Source organism: Gymnodraco acuticeps, unplaced genomic scaffold (assembly GCF_902827175.1).
Source record: "Gymnodraco acuticeps unplaced genomic scaffold, fGymAcu1.1, whole genome shotgun sequence".
Classification (NCBI taxonomy): domain Eukaryota; kingdom Metazoa; phylum Chordata; class Actinopteri; order Perciformes; family Bathydraconidae; genus Gymnodraco; species Gymnodraco acuticeps.
The window spans coordinates 2,819,632-2,841,982 of NW_022989913.1; the positions used below are offsets into that span (position 1 = coordinate 2,819,632).

General features: G+C 38.6%; 1 protein-coding gene across 17 annotated transcripts in view; it reads left to right on the forward strand.

Moving 5' to 3' along the window:
- Positions 1–22,351, forward strand: part of epb41l3b (erythrocyte membrane protein band 4.1-like 3b) — a 56,909-nt gene that overhangs the window by 1,474 nt on the left and 33,084 nt on the right. For 15 of the 17 annotated variants that reach the window (XM_034208277.1, XM_034208315.1, XM_034208293.1 and 12 more), the window contains exons 1-3: positions 8,046–8,196; positions 16,418–16,584; positions 20,606–20,740. In XM_034208277.1, coding sequence (XP_034064168.1) covers positions 16,429–16,584; positions 20,606–20,740 — 291 coding nt within the window. In that variant the 5' untranslated portion in view covers positions 8,046–8,196; positions 16,418–16,428. Of the gene's footprint in view, positions 1–8,045; positions 8,197–16,417; positions 16,585–20,605; positions 20,741–22,351 lie in introns of those variants that run through there. The other 2 variants (XM_034208322.1, XM_034208284.1) reach the window with 2 other exon arrangements.

Below are 22,351 nucleotides of genomic sequence, written 5' to 3' on the forward strand. Positions count from 1 at the left end.
GAGAGGTAGTGTTATGCCCTTCCATATTAAGCTTATATAATGTGGAATTGCCTGTATATAAGTTTTCAAGACTTATAATGAATGACAGTAGATTCCCAGTATTTGGTTTCTTGTTGATTGGTCTTAATTATGTCAAAACTCTTCTCAAAAAGCTAAACAACTCGTATGCACTGCAAAACAAGTGATTTCTCCAACAATACAAGTGGGCAGCCCCCTTTTTAAAGCTGCATATTCTGGGCTTCATTCTCTACAAGCTACCTCTTTTTACATTGTTTTCACTTAGATTATTACAATAATGTCCATTATAAATATTCACGACTACATCCAAGTTAAAAAAAAAGTGTGAAGACATTAAACTCTAGACAGTGACCAAGCAGCCTGTCATGAGATTCTGATAAAAGTAGCTTTATTGGTGCAAAGAAGTAACTAAATAGCTGTAAATTCAAAATGGAAAGTGGCACTCACTACACTGTAAATGACGTGATAGCAGCTGTGAGAAGGGGTAAGTGTATTTAAATGTTGCTGGCAACCATGGTTCTTTCCTGGTTTTTCCAAGCCGGGCCACTGGAACACAGGAAGGTTGTAATTATGGGCAAGCATCTGGGAAATTCCAAAAATCTTGACTTGACTTGAATGCGGCATATACAAAAACTTTCCTTTTCATCAGGTATAACATATGGACATTAACAGGCCTTTTTTGATGACCTACACTAGAGAAAATCTCGCGACCCTGATGACCTTTGCTCAGAAACAAGGAATGTATTCTGCTTAGGAATTCCACTTTTAATGTTATTTCATTCCTTACTGTCGAGATAACGAGATGAAAGCGTCTTTGTGTGGCTCAAGGTCATTCATTCATGTTCATAGTTATGGCTCGTTCTGCTACAGACAGATTTCCTCCTGTTGTTTTGATGTAGTGTTGCCATCGATACGGACTATCTCTGCCTTTTCATCTTAGGGATTTAAAACAATACTACTGTCAGACGACTTCATGATCAATGGGGCTTGCGCTGTACTTGAGGAGAAGACATTATTTCCGTGATGCTATGACTCATTTTGACATACATATGAGTCAGGAATATAGGTTAAAGGTTTATGAAATGGTCTGCCAATCTCTGGCATTATCATTAATTGTGATAAGACATACAAAGGTTGGAGTCAATTATGTAGACAGGGCAGAATTATTACATTACACCCACCACATGCCTACACATCACACTTTACGATCAGAAGGTAGACCAGTAGACATTTCTGCATTATATCAACTAACTTTTAACAATAAAAGTAAAAGATATTAACCTTTTTTTTATTTCCCACAAATCGTTTTTTTTACATAAATCACATTATTTTAATTAATATATTATTTATTTTTAATTTAATAACTTTGTTCATATTGTTGTGCTTTGAGGAAAACACAATATTTAAAGTGAATTACATCTACACCCTTCAATAAATCATTGTTTTCTCAATGTTATTGATTATTTGATTTGTCGATACAATCTATAAAATGGGGGGAAAAAATCCCCTCACAATCTCCCATGTTAACATCTTCAAATGTGTTCTTTTGATACCAATCCCAAATCATTCTTTTTATTTAAAAATACGATAAACAAAGGCATCAAATAGTCACATTCAATAATCAGTGATTTCTGACACTTTTGCTTGATAAATAAGTGAAACAATTCATCAGTTATCACAGTAGGTTCTGATTGATTTAATCTGTATTGATTAATTAAAAGCTTAATTGTTTTAGCTTCATAGTATACAAATAGATTTTTTTGTGGTCGATACTAAATATACTTCCACTCATACCATTATTCCTCATGTTAAACCTCCTATGACATAACATCAGGAGCATCAGCATGAATCATAAAATGCAAATGAAACCACAGATGCAGATTTCTTGCTTTATTGAAGTGAGCGGAACTGGACACGTGAGAGCAGTGCTGCTTACAATCACCACAGCCTTCGGGGGTGGGCAGAGATAACAAGTATGACTCAATCTTGTAGAGTGGAGAGATAAGCTTGTTGGGAGTTTGGTTATCTCCGAACATTGCCTGTTCTCTGGAGAGCTGCCTTATCAAGCTGCGGCTCCTGGCATGGCACCTTGACAGTCACAGGGTATTTATAGTGGACAGAAGAGGGTTCGCATCACAATGGCTTGAATTCCTCCAAAGATGTGCTTTTGTTTCCTGACGAAAAATAACAATACAGGAGGACTCTATTTTGCTATGAACATTCAGGCTTTGGATTTACAATTTTTCTTGCTGAAGTTTATTTTGTTTTCAGCTCTAGTATAATAATAATAATGGTATTGATATGTGGGAGGTTCTTTATTGCTGTTAATGTGGCTGGTTGGAGTTTGTCTTAAAGTACTTCAAAGATGAAACAGACAATACTAGTAAAAACAACTCACTCATTCAACAGATAACAAATGAAAATATGAAACTGTGATATATCCATAGCTATAGAATACAAATGGAAGCAGAAAAAAAATAAAACCCAACACATAAAAACATGCTTTTTAAATGAACACATTGTGAACAAGATGCGAGCTTTGTAGAGGTGACACTATTTACCTTAACTCTAGTTTGGTATTTATGTAATAAAACTATTTAAATGACTCTCCTTAGCTAAAAGGCTGATACCCATAAAAAAAAAAACTTTTCTTTACAATGCTGTAGTTTTCTTCGTCTACCAAACCACACGCTTCACATGTGCTGCCCCTGCTTTTATCTAAAAATGCCTGCTCCGCAATCACTTGCAGGGCACAATTATTAGCCTTTACAATCCGCATTTATGGTTCCTCAAGATTAGATTACTTTCCTCATGCAAAAAACAAGAAGAACAGCTCACCAGTATCTTAGTATAAATACCATGTTCCTCTTATTATGCAGAATGTCCCTTTGGCTTTACATGAAAGGAAACAAAAAATGAAAAGACCGACTTTTCTAATTGTACGGTGTAGTGTGATTATGGTGTGCGCGAGACAGGGGGTTGATTTGACTGGCCCAGTTTGAGGTGTCAAAATCAGCCTCTCTTGGCATGTATGCTTGCTGACCTGCAGCCCTTTGGGAGTGAAGTGTTACAGCCGAGTAGAGCTGGACAGCAGGGGACAGTAGCTTTTGTTAGTTGGAGACGAAGAAGAAGGCTTAGCTGGAGCCAATTCACTTTGAGTTCATTGAGTTCAAAGTGTGATACAAAAAAATGGCAATTCATATCTTCATTTTCATTTAATCGTTTATTTAGCGGGGACAATGCACATTAATGAACACTTAAAACAAGAAAATGTAAATATGCCGTATTTTAGCTTGGAGCTAATTTCCATCCGCAGTCCCTCACAAAACATTTAAGAACACGACATTTATACATATGGCAAAGACAAATACATGATATGCAAAAGAGCAAGAGCAGCATACACAAGTATTTATGACATGGTAGTACACTATAGCAGCAACGACATATAAAGTGCAAGAGAAGATACCCCTGTGTTAAAGTGCATTTAGCGGTGATTGCACGTCTGTTTGTTTCTCAACCATTCTTTGAGTTGACCTTCAAAACTATTGAGAGTGGGACAATCCTGTATCTCAGTTGGGAGGCTATTCCAGAGTGAGCTGCCTTTAATGGAGAGGACATTTTGTCCAAAAGTGGTCCGTCTGCGGTGGACTTCACAGTCTCCTCTGGTTTCTGACCTAGTGTAGCGTCCAGTGTCTCTTTTGTGGATGAATTCCCCTAAGGGGGGGGGGGGGGGGGGCAGTCCATGTAAACATTTATAAATAAAGCACATACTTTTAAAAGACTTAAAATTGTCAAAGCTCAAGAAATTGTGTTTTTCAAGGATGGCACAGTGGTGGTATGAATGTGGCTTTCTGTCAAACACCTTGATAGCTCTCTTGTACAGCTGTTCTATGGGTTTCAGGTTTGTGGCACAAGCAAACGACCAGTTTGTCAAACAGTATTCAATGTGATGATGAACAGTAAGTCTCCATGCTCTATAGTGCATTCCTATATTGGACAATGTGACTTTTTATAACTTAAAATATTGCCTGAGAGTGCTCTTGTTATAGAAATAACTTTTTTTCAGAATAACATAGCCTGAATAAATGTAATTTACAACATCTAAAATCTTTTTGATCAGTAATTACTTTCTTCCGGACCCCGGGGACGATGGGGTATGCTGGCCTGGACTTGCTTTTTAGTTATTTCTAATTAGATCACATGGGTGATTTACCATGTATTGTTAGAGACATGCTTCAATATAATTATGGATTGATGAAGTGCTAGCCTGCTTGTTCTGACCGCAGCACTTTAAATTGGATTACTGTAATGAGGTTCATAAGGTTACTCATGTTACAGACTGAGTGTATACAACAGTGGCGAACCGTGTCTATCACAACTGGACCTTCTTTAGACACACACACACCCCCCGCCGTTTTATCTGAGTGTTCCAGGGTATTCTCTGAATACCTTGAAGGCCCTGACGGTTCGCCACTGGTATACAAGTATTCATACTCACAGGGATTTGCTGATTAAAATGTTTTTTCCCTCCCACTTTTCAGGAGCTCAGTATAATTCAACTTCACTTTTCACTGGTACTATTTCTAATAATCTTTGTGTGAAAAGGGAAATATAACTTTGAACTTCCCCATTTCTGCTAATAATTGAGAAAACACATTGGAATTCAAGGCTACACCAGTTCAAAGTCAAGCTTCAGAGCAGATGAGCTGCACAGGAACTAAGTGTCTGTACGCAGCAGAAAAAAGTGAGGAGTTAAGCAGCCACATAAGCTGAGTAGAGTCCAGAGATCACATGTTGTCGGTCTTTCGTGGTATTAATCATTCTGCTGACCAAGGGCTGTTCTGGAGACTTTGAGGAGTCACAGATTAGCTCTGACACTTATCTGCAAGTCACTATACATACAGAGAGGGAGAACTCAGACAGTAAAAACTCAGAATGGCACATAACTCTCAGGAGGTGTGGGTCTGATTTCATTTTTATTGCCAACATTTCCTTAAAGTGTCAAATATCTGTAACACCATTTCATTTTGTTTTAACTTCCCATAAGTCATATGTCAGCCAAATACACATAGCCCTTCCTGTGCAGTGGAGAAGTATGTCATTATCAACATAAGACTGTATCTCAAAACATGTGAAAGCAAAGTTCAATGCCTTTTGACTTGCATCAGACAGGAAACAATACAACTCGTCAGCATTAAACTTGGTCACTATGCAAAGCTGTTGCATGCTTCCTGTTTTATATTACACCTTGATCTTTATCATTTAAAGTTTGAATAGAGTATGTTTTAATATTTTTGATGTTGTTATAGTTTTAACAATAGCTTTCTTAAGATGTCTACATTTGTGTATACATTCTTCTTACTGTATTTATTTATGAACCGTTATGCACAAGATCACATTTCTACCATCACAATAAACTCAATTTAGATCTCTGCTTTTAGGTTCTTGTTTACTGGTGGATTATTAATCAACCTTGGTGCCCCAAAGTTTGCATAAGTGCTTTCTTAGATGCCATTTCAGTGTAGACTTTTAAAAAGGGCCCACTAGGGTGGCCTTTAAAGTAAAAAGAAGCCATGCTGTGCTGTATACTGTCGGCTGGCCTACAGACTATAACACTTTGTTGGTGCTCCACTGCATTTTGTTCACCCCTTGCTACCAATTCTGCAACTGGTTATATTGCATTAGTTCAGGGTTTACTAAATCTGTTAGTAAATGCTGCCTTTGGTCTCTTGTCTGTCTTTTGCCCTGACGTAATATCTGAAGTAGAATTAGGGAAAATTACTCATTTATAAGGTCCACTGCTATCAGACACGTTTAACAATTCCAGTTTGTTAACATCAGTTTTTCCTTTTGGAGTAAAGCTAGTGTGTAATACTTTCTGGCCAGATTGTTTACTGCATTACAGGCGCACAGTCACCTCCCCCTTGCCAGGCGGACCATGATGAGCAATGTCTCAGACGATCAGTCTGGTCACGACAATACTGCGCCAGACTCCTGCTCTAAATACAGATAACTATTGTTTGGCTGTGCAGACATCACAGTTAGTTGTTAGTGCCTAATGCACAGTGTGTATTTTAACAGAGACATGTTGTGTTAATACATTGGGACTCAAGCCAAGATATGATAGTACAATTATGTCTGTGTTTTAAAACCAAGAAATTAAGAAGGAAGTGGAATAACAGTGTGTAAAATTCATAGATCACAAGGTCTTTCACTATAGGGATCATTGCACCTGTAAGGCTGCCTCTCCTCTTATTGTCGCCGCAGCAAAAAACACATTCTTAAACCTTTTATGGTTACTGGAGCTATCACATTAGACTCTGCACTGCCATGTGTTATTACCCAGTGAAAAAACTCCTCCCGACAGCCCTCCTCGGATATTATTGTTCCTCCCAGCATCGAGGGTTACAGGAATATTGTGTTACATCTATTGTTGAGCCAGCGCAGCTCTTAACCTCGCTCTCGCACTGGTGGTGGCTCGTAAAGTTGGTGTTTTTAGGAGAGTAGCTAATTTAACTCGGATTGTAATGTGAACGATATGTATTCAATGTCAAACATGCATTGTTGTGGTCATCAAGCTTGTTTTTACGAGCTGTGTTTCAATTAGCTAGAGGCTGAATGAGGAGCCAGATGTGGGGCTGCTGTACATAAGAGTTGCACTGTGTGTGTGCGTCATTAAATGTACCCTTTGCTATCAGTAAAGCCTGCAGTGTGTCTGTCCCCATTTAGGGAATCCATGCACGACTGTACGACCAAAACAATTCTCCGTACTGAGCTTGACTGTGTGTTTATATTTGCATAATGTCCTGTAAGTGTTAGCATGTGGTATACTACTTGTGCATGAAAGCAATTGGATGAAATAAAAGTCAAATCGGTGACCCAGTTGGGTCAAGTTCCCACTGAGAGGCGGGAGGCAAACCCTCAAAGCCCCAGAGGGAATAACCCAGACACTAATTAAAAACTTTTATGTCTGTATTTGTGCATGAATAACCACAAGCTCGAGGAGGGCAGCAGATGTTTGTCCGTGTGTTTGGTGCTCCATATATTGGCTCGTTTTAATATGTCTTGGATTAGGTTTTTCAATAGGAGGAATATTAATAAGAGCTCCAGACAAGGTACCTACAGTTTGCAAGTCTTTGAGAAGCATCTTTATGTTGGGGCTGGTCCAAGGTGAGCACAGTTGATCTACTTTTGTATACTTTGAAGTAGCTTAATCTATAGCATCTACTGTAAACTCATTATATTTCATTGGGGCTTGATGGTGAAAAATGCAGGGTAGCTTTGTGGCTAGCTAGACACTTGCAGGGAAGAGCAATACAACAATACTTTTTTCTATAGCTTAAGTTACATGAATGTGGCATCCATTGCTGCTGTTCATAATGATTATTTTCATCATTGTTAAATATGCTGATAACTTAAGCAGCAATCCTCACAATCATAAGAACGAGAGAATATGTGAAATTACATGGCTCATTATGATCAAATGACGCGTTGTTTCTGCTCTAATGGTGTACTGTAATCCAATGTGGGCTGGGCATAGCTGGATGAATGACAATGATTCATCAATACGCAGTTGCATACTCTAGTAAAGCTCATTTATCTCAAAACTCTACCTGAGTATAGTTTATAAATAAACGCACTCCATAATTCAGTTTCATTCAACCTCATTTCACTCGCGCTGCCTTTTTCCCAGTAAAACGACAAACCTCGTGCCATTAATTGCCGTGTGTGTGTGTGTGTGTGTGTGTGTGTGTGTGTGTGTGTGTGTGTGTGTGTGTGTGTGTGTGTGTGTGTGTGTGTGTGTGTGTGTGTGTGTGTGTGTGTGTGTGTGTGTGTGTGTGTGTGTGTGTGTGTGTGTGTGTGTGTGTGTGTGTGTGTGTGTGTGTGTGTGTGTGTGTGTGTGTGTGTGTGTGTGTGTGTGTGTGTGTGTGTGTGTGTGTGTGTGTGTGTGTGTGTGTGTGTGTGTGTGTGTGTGTGTGTGTGTGTGTGTGTGTGTGTGTATATGTTTTGGGGTTGTGCCAGGCTGTCCTGATATCCCACAATTCTGCTCAGCTGCATAGAGCAGTGTGATAGGCTGGTGTAGGGGGGAACTGCAGCAGAGTAGCACCGCTGTCAGGAAACAGAAGCCCACTGCGAATGCAACTCGCATAACCAGCCGAACGAGGGACGGTTTACCTGGTAATAAACCTTTTCTTTTGCTGCTTTTCTCGTATAATCTTACCTCTAGGCTGCCTAACATGAGATGCACGCTTCCCGGTTTGCTCCGTCTTATTTCCTCTCTTGACATATTCGGGTCTTATGGCCACAACACCCGCGGCCGATGACAGATAATTAACATTTAAAAAACACTTCTACTGTATTCAACCAGGCGGAAAAGACTGTGCTAACCGTGTCAGAAACATCGGTCATAACCTTTTCTATCCCGTTGTTTTGCATTGTAACGTTTCGGTGTGTAACATTGTAGCGACGTGGGTTTTTAACGTTGAATGGGCTTGCCTGCAGATGCTGGTTTTTGGAGCTAAAAGTCGGGTATTTCAAAGCAACAAGCCGCTTTAGGTACAGTAGGCTAACATGCTCCGGTTTCGAGGCAGAAAGTGCAAAATGGGTGAAAACTAAACGACAGAAATGCTTTTCCCAACCGAGAATCTGCCGTGTTTTCATCACTCAAGGACATGCGCTGAGTCCCAAGCAAACACGGTTACATTTGAGGACAGTTAATGGATTACAATTGTTAAATTGTCGGAAGGTTAAGACGACATACTTTGGTGTTTTTGATCTGCAGTGCGGTAGGCGTGGTTAAGGGGCAGGAGGACACGGTCTGGATCCGCTTTTAGCATCCCCACAACGGAATGCAATGGCCGGAGTCTGACTTGACAATTTGATTAAGATGCACAGTAAGCTGTTGTTGCAGTAGCATTGAAAGGCAGCAACATCAGGGGCCTTGTTTGCAGGCGAGGCTTTCATAGTTTAATCACTGAGAGTGTATCTCTTGATGCCTACATTGACTTATAACAGTGTGGTCAAACATTGATATAGTTGTCTTTCTGTCCCACATTTACTGAAAATTAACTGATGTTATTGTTTGATACATGCTGAAGATCTAGATCTAACTACAAAACTCACATTCTCTTTGAATAGTGTAGCTTTGCAGGTCTAAGTAAGGTTGTAATGGGCTTTATTTCATCAGCCCAAAATCACATGTCTTGGAGGGTTTTTGGATTTCTAGAACATATGACACCCTCTTTCCTTAAGCCCTTGATAAGGAAACACTGCAAATAATAGGATTAGGTGACAGTAAACCTACCACTGAGCACCACAGAGACACGATGGGGTCATGCACAGTACAGGTAAAAGGGAGAATCTTCTTTTATTGATTTTTCTTAGTAAAAAGTCAACAAGGGTCACTGCTTCTCATCCAAAACAAGCAACTTATTGACTGATAATAGAAATGCACAATGACACAGTGGACTTGTATAAAGCAAAAGAGCAACAGCCTCTGTTAGGGCTGCTGAGTCGACTACTACAATTGATTTTTCAGCAATGTTATGCTTTGTTGTGTGGCTTATATCCAGGAAAACAAGCACATCTTTGGAGAAACTAATATGTTAGTCAACCAGATCATATGAGTGTTTGTTGACTTAAGTTTTTTGTCGAAGTCAGCCCTACTTTTCAGAATATCTTTATTTCCTACGTATATTTGTCTTCTTTTATATATGACTAAATATAAAAAATGTTCTATGGTTGGTTTGATATAACAAGACCTTTGAATATGTCAACTAACGCTTCAAGGAATTAGTGATAAACATTAGTGGCAGGCCTAATTCTATTGAATACAGTATATACCTAAGGCTACGTTGGAGTACTTCCAAAGAACCAATAAGTATACAGGTGAGAGTAATGTAGGCATGTCTGAACAGATGTCAACAACCAATTTAAACATTATGCTCTTGTGTGAACATTATCAGTAATCAAATCACAGCTGATTTAATGATTAGCTAATCTCATAAAATGAATCCCTATTGGCCCATCCCAGCCACTGCATAAGACGCTATTAGCTCTTCGTCAAGCTACTGGGAATTAGTTTTAATCTTTTACATTAACAGGGGATTTTCCCTCTGTTAAAGAAGGTTGTACAGCTGGATTGATTGATGCTAACTCCAGACATACATGTATTTCAGGTGTTTTCCAGCTGTTATTGTTTATGCTTGTGCCAGGCTTTCAAGGAAACCAACTCTGGTCTTGTAAGAATTCATGGCAACGAAGAATCTTGTTGAATATTGAAGTGCACAGTCAAGTAAGGATAACAATGGGTTAGCTGGTCTGTCTTCTGTATCCCTGAGTGCCTCGCTGCCGGTGACAGTAATGCTAAGAATGTAAACCCAGCAAGCCGACAGGATTTATGGCCTCCTCGGCAAAATATGCTCTCAGCTTGGAGTCACCTTCATGTGATTGGTCTGCCTTCCTCAAGTCCCGCAGTTGAGTGGTGTTGTGTCTTGTCTGGTTTCAGTCTAAAAGGGTTAAACTTTTTTGAAAATGAAATGGCTACTTGTTCTAGCTGGTATGAGACTGTTTTTATGGAAAATAATTACCATCAGTTTAGCAGTGGATTGGATCAATGGCTTATGGAGTCAGTTGCCAATTTCCTCCGATACAAGGCTTACACTATTGCAGTCTTATGAGACAATAAATCCTACTTTAAGGTTTACTATGTTCCGTTTTTCTTTCAAATCGATTAGAGAGACGTTGATTCAACGTTTTGATCATTTTGGAAGCTGTTGTGGTCCTGTTAGATTGTATTGTTTTAACTTATTTGTCTATATTTCTAAGAGTTTGCTAAATTACTGAAACATATCTCTTTATAAAGAATCTTAAGGGGACTTGATGCCTCTCTAAAACTACGTGAATAAACACAGAAGCTTCATTAAGTTAGTCTCTATTAGCAATAGCCAATATCACAAATCCTCAGCTCTTGGATGTTTTGCTGAGTCACTGTCGGTAGGAATTTCCTAAGTTTGAACGATGTTCTTTAGTGGGTTGCATTATTGATTGGTAGACTGTTTTGTTTTCTCTGTAATTGAAATATTTCCTGCCAGAACTGCTTAGTTTGTTCTGCACCAGAGCCGGAGAATGTTCTGGCTGAACACTGAGGTAGAAACAGATCTGGGTTGTTTATATTTCTTGAATTCTTAAGGACAGGACTACACTGTACTAAGCTGAAACATTTTGTACATGTCTTACTGTATGCCCTTATCAGCTTTGTCAGAATGTCTATTAGTATCTTGTTGGGAAGGTCAGTCACTTGTTGCGTTTTTTTCAGTGGGCAACATTGATTCTCACTAGAGCGTCAGACTAATAACTAGTTCCTCGTGTTGCTTGCTTCACCAGTTTGAGTGGACTGAAGATCAGGTAAAAACATGTTGGTGGCTGTCAAATTTGTTCCACCTTCTCTACTCTTCAATCCAGTTACATTTTGGCGCGATCAATTCCAGTCTTTCTTGTTTTACCTTCTTAACTTTATTCTACGACTGCGGGTTTCCTTAAGTCTGACTTATTGTGTCTTATTTTGAAGGACCAACAAGAAGCTGTTAAAAGAAAAAGGAATGACTTCAATGATAAAAAAAGAAAAATCATGCTATTTATTCAAAATAAACAACCATCAAGATTATTTATTATGAGTACAGGTAATTATTTATTATTTTAGCAACGATGTGTGCATATTATTTTTCAGAAGATTGTTGGGACAGCACAACTTATTACCACCATTTGCCATTATTGTGGCACTCTATGCATGCAGACAGAGCTGATTTAATGTTGCATTTGTCATGAGTCACTGCATTTTAAAGCATTCACTGTATGCCTCACATATTATGTAAGTGATAAATGACTATAAATATTTAAAAAGGAGATGCCTACAATGGATTACCTTTTCATAATAAGAACCATCAATAATTGTGTTTGTTGTTTTTGAAAAAAAGGCGTTTGAAAGCACTTTGGGGATGTAAAGCTCCTCAGCAGAGGTGTCCCAACTGAGTGGCATGCCCAGCTACATGCTATCCTGTTACAGTGTCTGGGTTTGTGTGTGTGTGTGTGAGACAGCTGTCAGCCCCGTAGCATATAGAGGGGTCGCATCATATACTACAAGCCCACTGGGGATGGGCCAGGACGTGTCAAAAAACGCCAACTATTCCCCTCTGTGTAACCTCCTTAAGCCCCCAGGGGTATTATGGTTGTGGGGGCAGGGGTGACAGGGATGGGCCCAGCTGTGGTGTACTCCGGCTAATAGCACTCTGCACAGATGGCGGCCCCTCATCCTCCTGAGAGTGTGTGTCCATGTGCACAGGCCACTTTCCAACAGTATGCGTTACAATCACAAATGGACCTTAAAAATGGAAGTTTGCATGCATGGGGGCAGATGCACAGCTTTAGTGTCCATGATCAATGATGTAATGTAGCTACTTGCTAATAAACCTTTGCTGAGCTTGCACATAAATATCCACTTCAATCTCACAAGTCCTTCTAAATGGGATGTTCTGATTAAATTGGTTTGTTTAGTGGCGGACAGTGGGTTTGATTCAATTCAGGGTTACCTTGATTTATATTGGAAAGAAGAAAAAGGCGTGCTATGTTAAAAGAATAATTGTTATTTTGCTGATGTATGGTTTCTGCTTGTCCTTCCTCTTAGAATATCAGTTTGTATCTGTAAGTGCAACTGAGGAAAAACCTGTTTTCCATCAGGACACACTCGAGTGAAACGCTGTGTTTATGTGGTTTTCTTAGAGATACATTTGATGACATCTTTTACAAAAAGTGTGGTTATAGTGTTGTTTTGTGGGCAAGGTTTGAGTGTGTCAGCATTCTTTGCTTTTGTCTCTTCAGTCTGGTGGCTGCTACTGCTTCCACTGAACTGATGCAAGAACCATATGCAGAAGACCTACTTCCTTTTAGGGATGGGCTCAGATAGCTGCTTTTGTTTTGGATCTGGTTCCCAGTCTACAAAATACCCAGAATTTCGAATAAATAAGACTTTTTTTTTCTGTTTCTCCCCTTATTTTTAATATCATAGTGAAATGGAAAACCTATATGTAGCAGCTTCTTATTTTTATACTGTAGTTAAAGCTAGTGAACATTATAGAACTGCAAAAACTGCTGCGTTTGTGACTGCTCATCCAACAAAAGGTGATTAGACATCTGTCCAGTTGTTGTTATCTTAGCCTGCAGTTACTTGCACTTGTAAGGGCTAGGAGGGATTTCAATATTTGTTTTGGTGTCAATGCTGGATCTGAATCCATCCCTACTTCTTATGTGTCTGGGGATTTTTGCTGCCAAAAACGTACCAAACACCAGCTGTTTCTGTCAGCAAAAGTCAAAGCTTTCATGACCTAGGAAAATTAATATCTGTTACCCAAGATTGTTCTGCAATAGAGCAGCAAAGCGGGTGTTTATTTCTTCAAAAGTTTGAGAGATGTTAAGATATGAAACACTTTTTCTCTAGCTGTTTCTTATTGCCAATATGATAAGGCGATATCGGTGCAATCATCCACCGCTCCTGTATACTATCGGGACACTAAATGAGTTGTGAATACAGCTTTCTGAATGCATAATGTATGTGCCAGTCCATGGTGAGGGCCACACACAAGGCCACTGTGTGGGCTGTTGTGTGGCCCTGTGAAGAGTGCCTGTCACCAGTGACTGAACGTATTCTTCCTCCATTTCTATGGTGCTAAGATGTTCCTTTCCTCCCCTCCTACCATAGTTCCTGTTTCATATGGGGGGTTAAGAGAAGCCAAGGTTAGCTGTGTGCAGACATCATGTGTCAGCTGATTACTGAGCCGCTCCTCAACTCTGCCACACATGACACAACAAAGTATAGCTGAGCGCTTTTGAAAGAGGGCTCCTGTGAATTTGGCCGAGTGGTCTTTTACCGTTAGTTATCCACACTTGGAAAAACGTGGAGGGTTGGAATTTGGATCTTTTGACTTCATCGCTTCATTCACATTTCTGCTACTCTGATCTAGATTAGCTCATCTTTACAGCAGTTTTATCGCAAGTTATTGAAGTTGAACATTAGAAAGAGTTTAATCAGCATGTTGCGTTCAGTGACCCCTTTACGTACATGACCTTTGAAAGAAAGTGCCGAAATGCAGAAAGTCACGATTTACAGCTTTTATGAGTCAACATAATTGTGATCCATTTAATCATTCAAATCTTTCTCTTCTGAAGTTGTTTTTGTTACTTGGCAAAGCTTGATTTGGCTTTATATTGTAAATCAATTTAAATGTATTCCATTTGAAATCAAACCAAGTGCTCATTAGTGCAGACGAATTACCATTTGGCGTTCAAACACAAAATTCCCTACTTAAATTTTGTATCATTCTGCATTTTATTAAGCTGTAAAACCTAATTATATTTAATCAAGATGTTATGTTTGTTTTATAAGCTCATAATCATAACTGTGGCGCTTTATCGGAGACTACAAAACCTTGATTTCTGTTCACATTCAAGTATTTTTTATCAATGCATATGTCACAGAGTGTCAGATTTAACATAACAACATGGGTGCCTGATGAGAGCATGGACTCCAGCTGTGCATCCATCCAGTTATGTTCCTCTCTGTGGGGGCACATTTAGTGATCAAGCTTTCTGACTGAGACAGGTTTCTTATTACACTTAACAAAATATCTCCCCCCCCCCCCCAAAAAGCAAATTCTTGCTTGATGTGTTTCAAAATGCGTGTTTTTTCCATTATGCTTCATTTTTTAAGTTATCCATTGTCTCTCAAAAGTTGTAGTTTTCAGTAAAGTCAACTTTATTTCTCTCTGTGTATGTGGTACGAACAGGGGGACCGAAATGCCGTTTCTCACCGTCCCAAAGATTGAAATTATATAAATATATTGTATGTATATATTCATATACTCAAAATGAAAAAGGCACAACAATTAATATATAAAAATAGCAGTCTTGCCACACTAATTTTACTTGACACGATTGCTCTTGTTATTAATGAAACTGATCTATTAGTAACTACTGTCTATCAAATTGTAATGATTGTATATATTACTTCATGAATTTTACTTAACAGACTGTACGTGGTTTGTCATGCTTTGCTTTCTGTTATTTTGTTCATGTATGTCTGTAAGACGTTGCTTTTGTCGGGACCCCCTTGAAAACAAAATGGTGCATCTCAAGGGGTTTATCCTAATAAATACATTTCTATAAGTCTAGTATGTTAGACTAAAACTGATGAATATATGAAAATGAATGAATATATGGCAACGGAACAAACCTATACAAGTAGGGCAAATAACTTAGTTCAAATGTCTGAAGTTTTGGGGATCACCTCAGCCCACAGTTTGTGGATCCAGAGGCTGCTGTCCCCGGCTGGAAGTCAGCGATCTTCCCACCCCGGAGTAAACACGGCTCTATAAATAGAAGTCAGGCAGAATCAGGCCAACAGCAGAATGACAGGCATCCATACTACTGACCACAGGCAGCAGGGGCCCAGACACTGGTAGCCCCGCCCTGCTAACCCTGCATCCCAGAGTCTAAGCCTGTGGGTTTAGCACAGGGGCCCCCAGTGAGATCCGTCCTATCTGTCATATTCGCTTGGCAAAACCGGCCGATACATGTTTCCCCTCATTACCTAGTTTCAGGCCCTTGGTATGTCATCTGAAGCTCGTATGCTGCTATTGCAAGAGGGAGAAGGTCATGCTATGAAAGGCTACTCGAGCTGTTCAGATACTTTGGATACTTGTTTGTAAATACTTTGCATAGAGACTGGAGCAATATAGAGGAGAACGCTATTCCTCATATTTTCAGGATTTGTTTAATTGATGTTTGATGTTTGATGTTCTGCAAGAGCTGAAGCAATTGCTTATTTAATATTTTACTCATAAGTGTACTTTTAGTTTAGATCCTTTGAAAAATGCTGAATATTGTCTGGTTGAGGCTTCTCAATAGCCTAATGATATCATTTGCTGATTTTCGATTATATTTACTATTTATAAACCTATTATTCCTTTGTATTTTGGATCAAGCAAGACATAAGCATGGATTGGGGAAGATTTTGACAGAGAAAATGATAATGATGGTTGCAGCCCCTGGTGTGAGCGTTTGGCGTCTCTAGTTTATGTGAAATGACACACAGTATATTGTGGATGTCAGGGCATTAGCCATCTAGGCACTTTCCATTATCAGCTGCTGACATTATTGAGAACGGGACTTGAGTGCGCAAACGCCACTTACATTCATTTCATTTCTTACTCTGCTGTCAAACAATATCCTCATCTCTGCGTACGCATCAGAGAGGAGCTTCTCGTTACACTGGGCTGCAAAGCGACAGTACATCAATTCATAACAAGTCAGCTGACTCATCCCTTTTTCCCTCTTTCCCCCACTCCAGCGTGATTAACCATGACAACTGAATCAGGCGCAGACTCGGAGGCCAAGCAGCCGCAGGAGAACAAGGAGAAGGGGAAAGCCAAAGCAGCCGCCGAACCTGTCGAGCCTGAGAACCAATCAGAGCTCCCCGCTGCCGCCGGACACAGCACCCCCGCCCGGAAAGAGCAGGTCAGCCTTTAAAATATCTGAGCCTACAGAAGGAGGATAGAGCCAGACAGTGGCCTCTGACACTAGGGCATGTTTTCATTATGTGGTGCAATATTCAAATCGCAGGAAGCACAATAATTGTTAAAGGCTGTATACTGTATGTGTTAAAATACCATTATGAATGAATTGTATTCTACAGAATTATCCCGGCCTACATCCTTTTTTTTTTTTTTAAAGAAATACAGTACCAGTCAAACGTTTGGACACACCTTCTTACTCAATGTGTTTTGTTTGAAAGAACACATATGGAATTATCTAGTTAACAAAAAAGTGTTAAAAATCCACGTGTTCTTTTATAGTTTTGAGGTCTTCAGTATAAATCTACAATGTAGAAAAAATTCTAATAATAAAAAAATTCGAATGAGGAGGTGTGTCCAAACTTTTGACTGGTAGTGTATATTCAAACATATTTGTTTGGCACAGATCCTCTTCAAAAATCAAACCATGATAGTTTCAATTTCTTTTTAATTATTATAATAATAATAATAATAATGCAACAAAAATGTAAATTCCTCTATTGTTGTATGTCGTACTGAATCACAATATCAGTAGAAATATCACAATTAGTTATCTTTTCTTAATCTTGCAGTACTTATTGACAGATACAATCCAATGCAACACTTTCAACACACATATTTTATCGTTCATTTCTTTCTTTTAAAGCACTTTTGTAATGTTAATTCAGGGTTCCTTATGTACAGCTTCCTTCAGATTAGCTTGAATTAGAGAAAACATACAGGCCATTCTTCCCACTCCTGAATGAATTGTGTCTTTGTGTGAAAAATGGAAATGAACAAAATAAATATGGACTACATGACCTCAGTGTTCACAATGACGTTTACTCAGCAGATGCATCTATTGTTGAGTGAACTCGTCTTTCTCTCAGTACTCCGTGCTGTTGTTCAGTTAATGGGTTGGAAAAAAGTGTTAGGTCAGCTGATTGAACAGATTCACTTTCATGCTGCGGGAGGAACGAGTAAACTACTGGAGTCACTGAAGAAAAACCTCAGGGCTTTTAGTGGTTCATGGTTTGAGATGTAGGGCTATGAAATGAGCATTTAGTTTTTCTGAATGTTTAAGACCACTCATCATCGATTGTATATCTGCAAACCAAATGTCTGCAAAGCTTAATTGTTCTGGGAGAGCCTGGCATGGTTAACTATTTTTAAATAGTTTGAGAGTAAAAATATGTCCAAGTCATTATTGTTTACTGTTTTTAAAGCAATGCCGTTTTCCCAACACACACATTGCACACAAACTGAATTTTGTGATTATTTGTAATTCTACTTAAAACATGATCCTCCTGCAGGCTGGTGGACTATAGTATATATTTTAATATTATTTTATAGATAAGTTAAAAAAAAAACCTTTGAAATGCAAAGGTCTGTGTTACAAGGAGGCGTGTCGACTACAGCCTGTCCATGTTAACTTTCAGACATCCCAAGCAGACACTGATGTAATCTGAACACAAAGTGCTTTGCCCGTACAACGTTCAGGGCTCACTATCTAATCTCTCTGAAGAATGAACCTCCAGGGCTTCAAAACTGCATGGGGACTGTCTACAACTTGAGGCAGAATCATGCTTTTTACATTATTTACTACAGTGTTAAAAGCTGTGTATGCAAACGTATTGGCCTGCAATTTTCTGGCAGTTACAAAAAGGGTAATAATAATAATAATTCATTTTATTTATATAGCGCTTTTCACAACTCAAAGACGCTTTACAGTATGAGGGAGGGTAGTCAAATAAGGACAGGCAAACAAGTAAGTAAGTATGGTACTGATTTAGTTCAAGGTGCAGTTTTATCCCAAACAAATCTCTTCATATATTGAAGTTTGAATGACCTGCACTAGCTTGAAGCTTCTCTATAACCCAGAGAGTACGAAATAACTTTAATTTCCATATGTTTGTAAGAAATGTATCTGTTCAGTATATGAAGGTATTCAGACCGCATGGAGTAGTAGGGATTAGCTCCGAGTTGTTCTATTTTATCATTTTTACAATGGCGTGACATCTTAAGCATGTATAAACTAGATCAACATTGGATTCAGTTGAAACTTGATTTCTATCATTTACAGCCCAATATCAAAAGGTCAAAAGTCACGCCAGCCAGATGTGGAAACAAGTTTTTAAGAGATTTTGCCTTATGATCTTTCACATGTTTGAGCTCATAACCCCTCAGACCCAGCAGTGTGGCTCTCACCACGAGGTGCAAAAAACATGGAATTGTTTAATGAAGAGGAGAAATAGAGCATGAGTTACTCGTGAATCATGATGGGCTGTAATGAGAGAGCATCAGACGCAGGGCGGGGTGATGGATAGATTAATTATCACTTTTGCTGAGTAATGCAACACAAACATACATATATTAAAATGCTGGTAGTTATTAAAGCTTCACATGACTTGAGCTGTCTGATAAAGAAGATATATTACCTTGAGATTATAGAAATGTGTGCTGTACTGGGGTAACTTACTTATTAATGGTCCTGGTTGTATCGGGTCACAACTGCCTTAGGACTTTATTAGATTCACAGGATTTTTTGCAGGACTGTGATTAAGTATAGGATTTTTTTTTCAATGTTTCTTTAATTGGATAAGGCCAAAAACAGACATTCCTGTCTAGTTGTTTTATTTACAAATATCCTGTTTGATTTAGTTTTATGAACATTTATTTTATTAAGATACAAGTTGATGTTGTGATTTGAAATAACCCATATATTTTATCAATATGACCCACTATGATGCATGACTATAGAATGGTATCTTAAGGGGGTCACATTTCTTGTCGATTCATATTTGTTATATAGTGTACCCCAAAGTCATGACACCAGCATGGCACACAAGAAAGCACTGTTGCTTGTATTTGAAAGAGAGACAAAGGAAAGAAGGGGGGACATTTCTTCTGTATTTTGAACATAAGAGAGTCGGGAAATAAAGCAATAACTCGGTCTCAATGCTACACCTTCTACCTGCTGAGCTGCCAGGGCCCTCGGGTGTTTTCATTATGTGCATCTATACTTTTTACTTTTCACATGTATCCACATTAAACACCCTCACAGCGTCACACTGAGGATGATGCTTGGCATTGTCCGAGATGTGTGAACAAGACTGAGAGAAATCACAGCAAGCTGACACAACACTGTCTGTGTTTCCTGTGAGACACTAGCTCTAACTGAGATTTCTCTAGTCCAACAGGTTGCACACATACAAAAGTAGTAAAACTGTCAACTCTGTTCATATCTGAGGGGATAATTTCTTATTTGTCACAAATCATCTGCACATTTTTTAATACATCCTTTGGTATTTAATGCAAATTCTAGCTACATTAAATCTAAAATTATACTGTCACTTTAGTTCTCAGTTTCTAAGGTCCTGTAATTTTTTTCTGAACGGATCAAAAGGGAGAGTTGGTCTGCATGAGCTACCTAGATTAGGTACAATGTGATGGATATAGCCTGGAAACAAGATAAGAAATGTCAAATTTACAAATGAAAATGCCAGGGGATCGAATCCACTTTGTGTAGGGGGAAGAATGAAAAACGTCTTGAAGCTGAAGATCTCTTTTCTTGCATGAAGTCAGTCGGGAAGGGCTTTGTTTTTCAGCCAAGTGGAAAATTGGATTTTCTCAGTTTAAGACAAAATGGCAGCACACCTCCAGCTCCTCTCAGTGGGACCCGATTAAATTCACTCAGGGTCCCAGTCTCTATATTTAGGGTCTGGACATGTGACTGAACTGCTGGTTTTGTCTCAGACAACTACACTAAGTAGTCAGAGGCAGTTGGGGGAAAAATAAATGTTGAACAGGAGGTATTTATCATTTCTGCTCTGTGAACACTTTCAACCTAAAAGCAGCATATTTTCAATCATGCAACAAAAATACATGCAGAGAAAATGTCCAGTGCAATAATCATGTGGAAAAGTGTAATAATGTAATAATGTAAATGCATCACTCGACTAATAGCTGTTAATGGTTCCTCTCAGGAGACGCAGGAGGACGACCAGGTGTCCCATCAGTCGTCCACCAGCCGTCTGTCCAGGTCTCCTCTGAAAGGGGTGAAGATCATGCAGTGCAAAGTCACCATGCTGGACGGCTCCGACTTCTCAGTCAACGTGGAGGTGAGAGGAAAAAAAACATATTTGTTTTATTGAATGATAAGTAGTACAAACCGTGTACAACTTCACACGCATATATTGATTCATTTAGGTATACACACATTTTAACAAACATCAAACACACTTATTTAAATACATGAGCTAAAGACTCCATAACTGCTGCGAAACTTACTTGATATGTACTTTGTTTATATTTTGGATTTATTCATTTATTTGGGTTATTTATTTCAGAGTTCTCTTTTTAAGATTTAAGATGAATATTTTGCAAGAGGGTCGTAAATGCTTAAAGGGAAATATGGCAATAGTACATCTGTGTAAACTGATATACAAACGCATTTAACTTGAGATTAAAGCTGCAAATGTTCTTTATCGCCAACTACTTGGATAACTCATGAATCATTATTACATTATCTATGTAATGTCTTTTATCTGGACCCTGAGTCTGTAATAAAGTTTCATCAATCAGAGTATTTTCAAGAATAAAAGGTTACATCTTATTAAATGTTTCTTTGGTCCTTCATGACATTAAACTGAATATCTTTGATTTATGCACAAAAACGACCATTGAAGAGTTCATTTTGGGCTTTGGGAAACACTAATTGACATTTTCTCACCATTTTAGAAAATGTTATACACCAAACAACACTTTTTTTAATCGAGACAGTACTTGACAGGTGAATCGACAGTTAAATGAATCATTTGTTGCAGCGATACTTGTGAGAAATTAAATGTTATGCAGCATACTTGGCCTTTCCAATTGCCTTGCAGGAATGCCGCAGCACAGCATCAGTCTGTAAATTAGACTTTGAATGAAATGTTAATGATTGTTTCATCAATGCTAATTTAAAATACATTATTCTTTCATTACCTGGAATGTTGGTAGTTCGATCCAGTCCATTTAACCGCGACCATTAGGGGGAGCTTTGTGTAATGGGTTAGAAGAATGCTTCAGATATAATGTGCAAAGGGCAAATTCACCTTTTTTTTCAGGATGAAACTAATTTAAATTGGCCTCTTTATTCACTTTTCTAATTTCAGTGGCAGTTTGGCTTGTTTATTCAGAAGTCTGAAGGCATACTTATTTACTTATTATGCTCCGTGACCACAAAGTTAAAGCATAAGCACCTTTCTTTGCAAAAAGGGGGAAGGGGTCCATGGAAAAGTACATTTTCGATAAACACTAAAAAATATTAAAATGATGTTTGACAGATGACCAGAACTTTTGATTTCAGCATTAAATATGAATGTATCCCACAAAGAGCCTGCCATAAGGAGCTAAACAGATAACAGCGTTCTCCTTCTGCTGCTCGGATTACTTCTGTGTGTATCAGTCTTATGATACCAGGCCTGTTGAATTCAAATATCATACAAATCTGCTATTTTGACCGCCCTTCTTAGAAGTCGGGATTTCATGGATTTCACTGCAAATTTGCTTTGTGCCAAATTGCTTTGTGGGATTTGTTTTTCCTCCAAAGCTTCTCTGTGTAGTCTTGAGAGAAAAAAAGTATTCCTATAACGTTTCTTAAATGTTTAGTTCGTACTTCAAAGCTCATCCGCAATCCTGAAATAAACCCAATGAGGAAAAGGAATAATCAGTGGAAAAACATGTGTCTT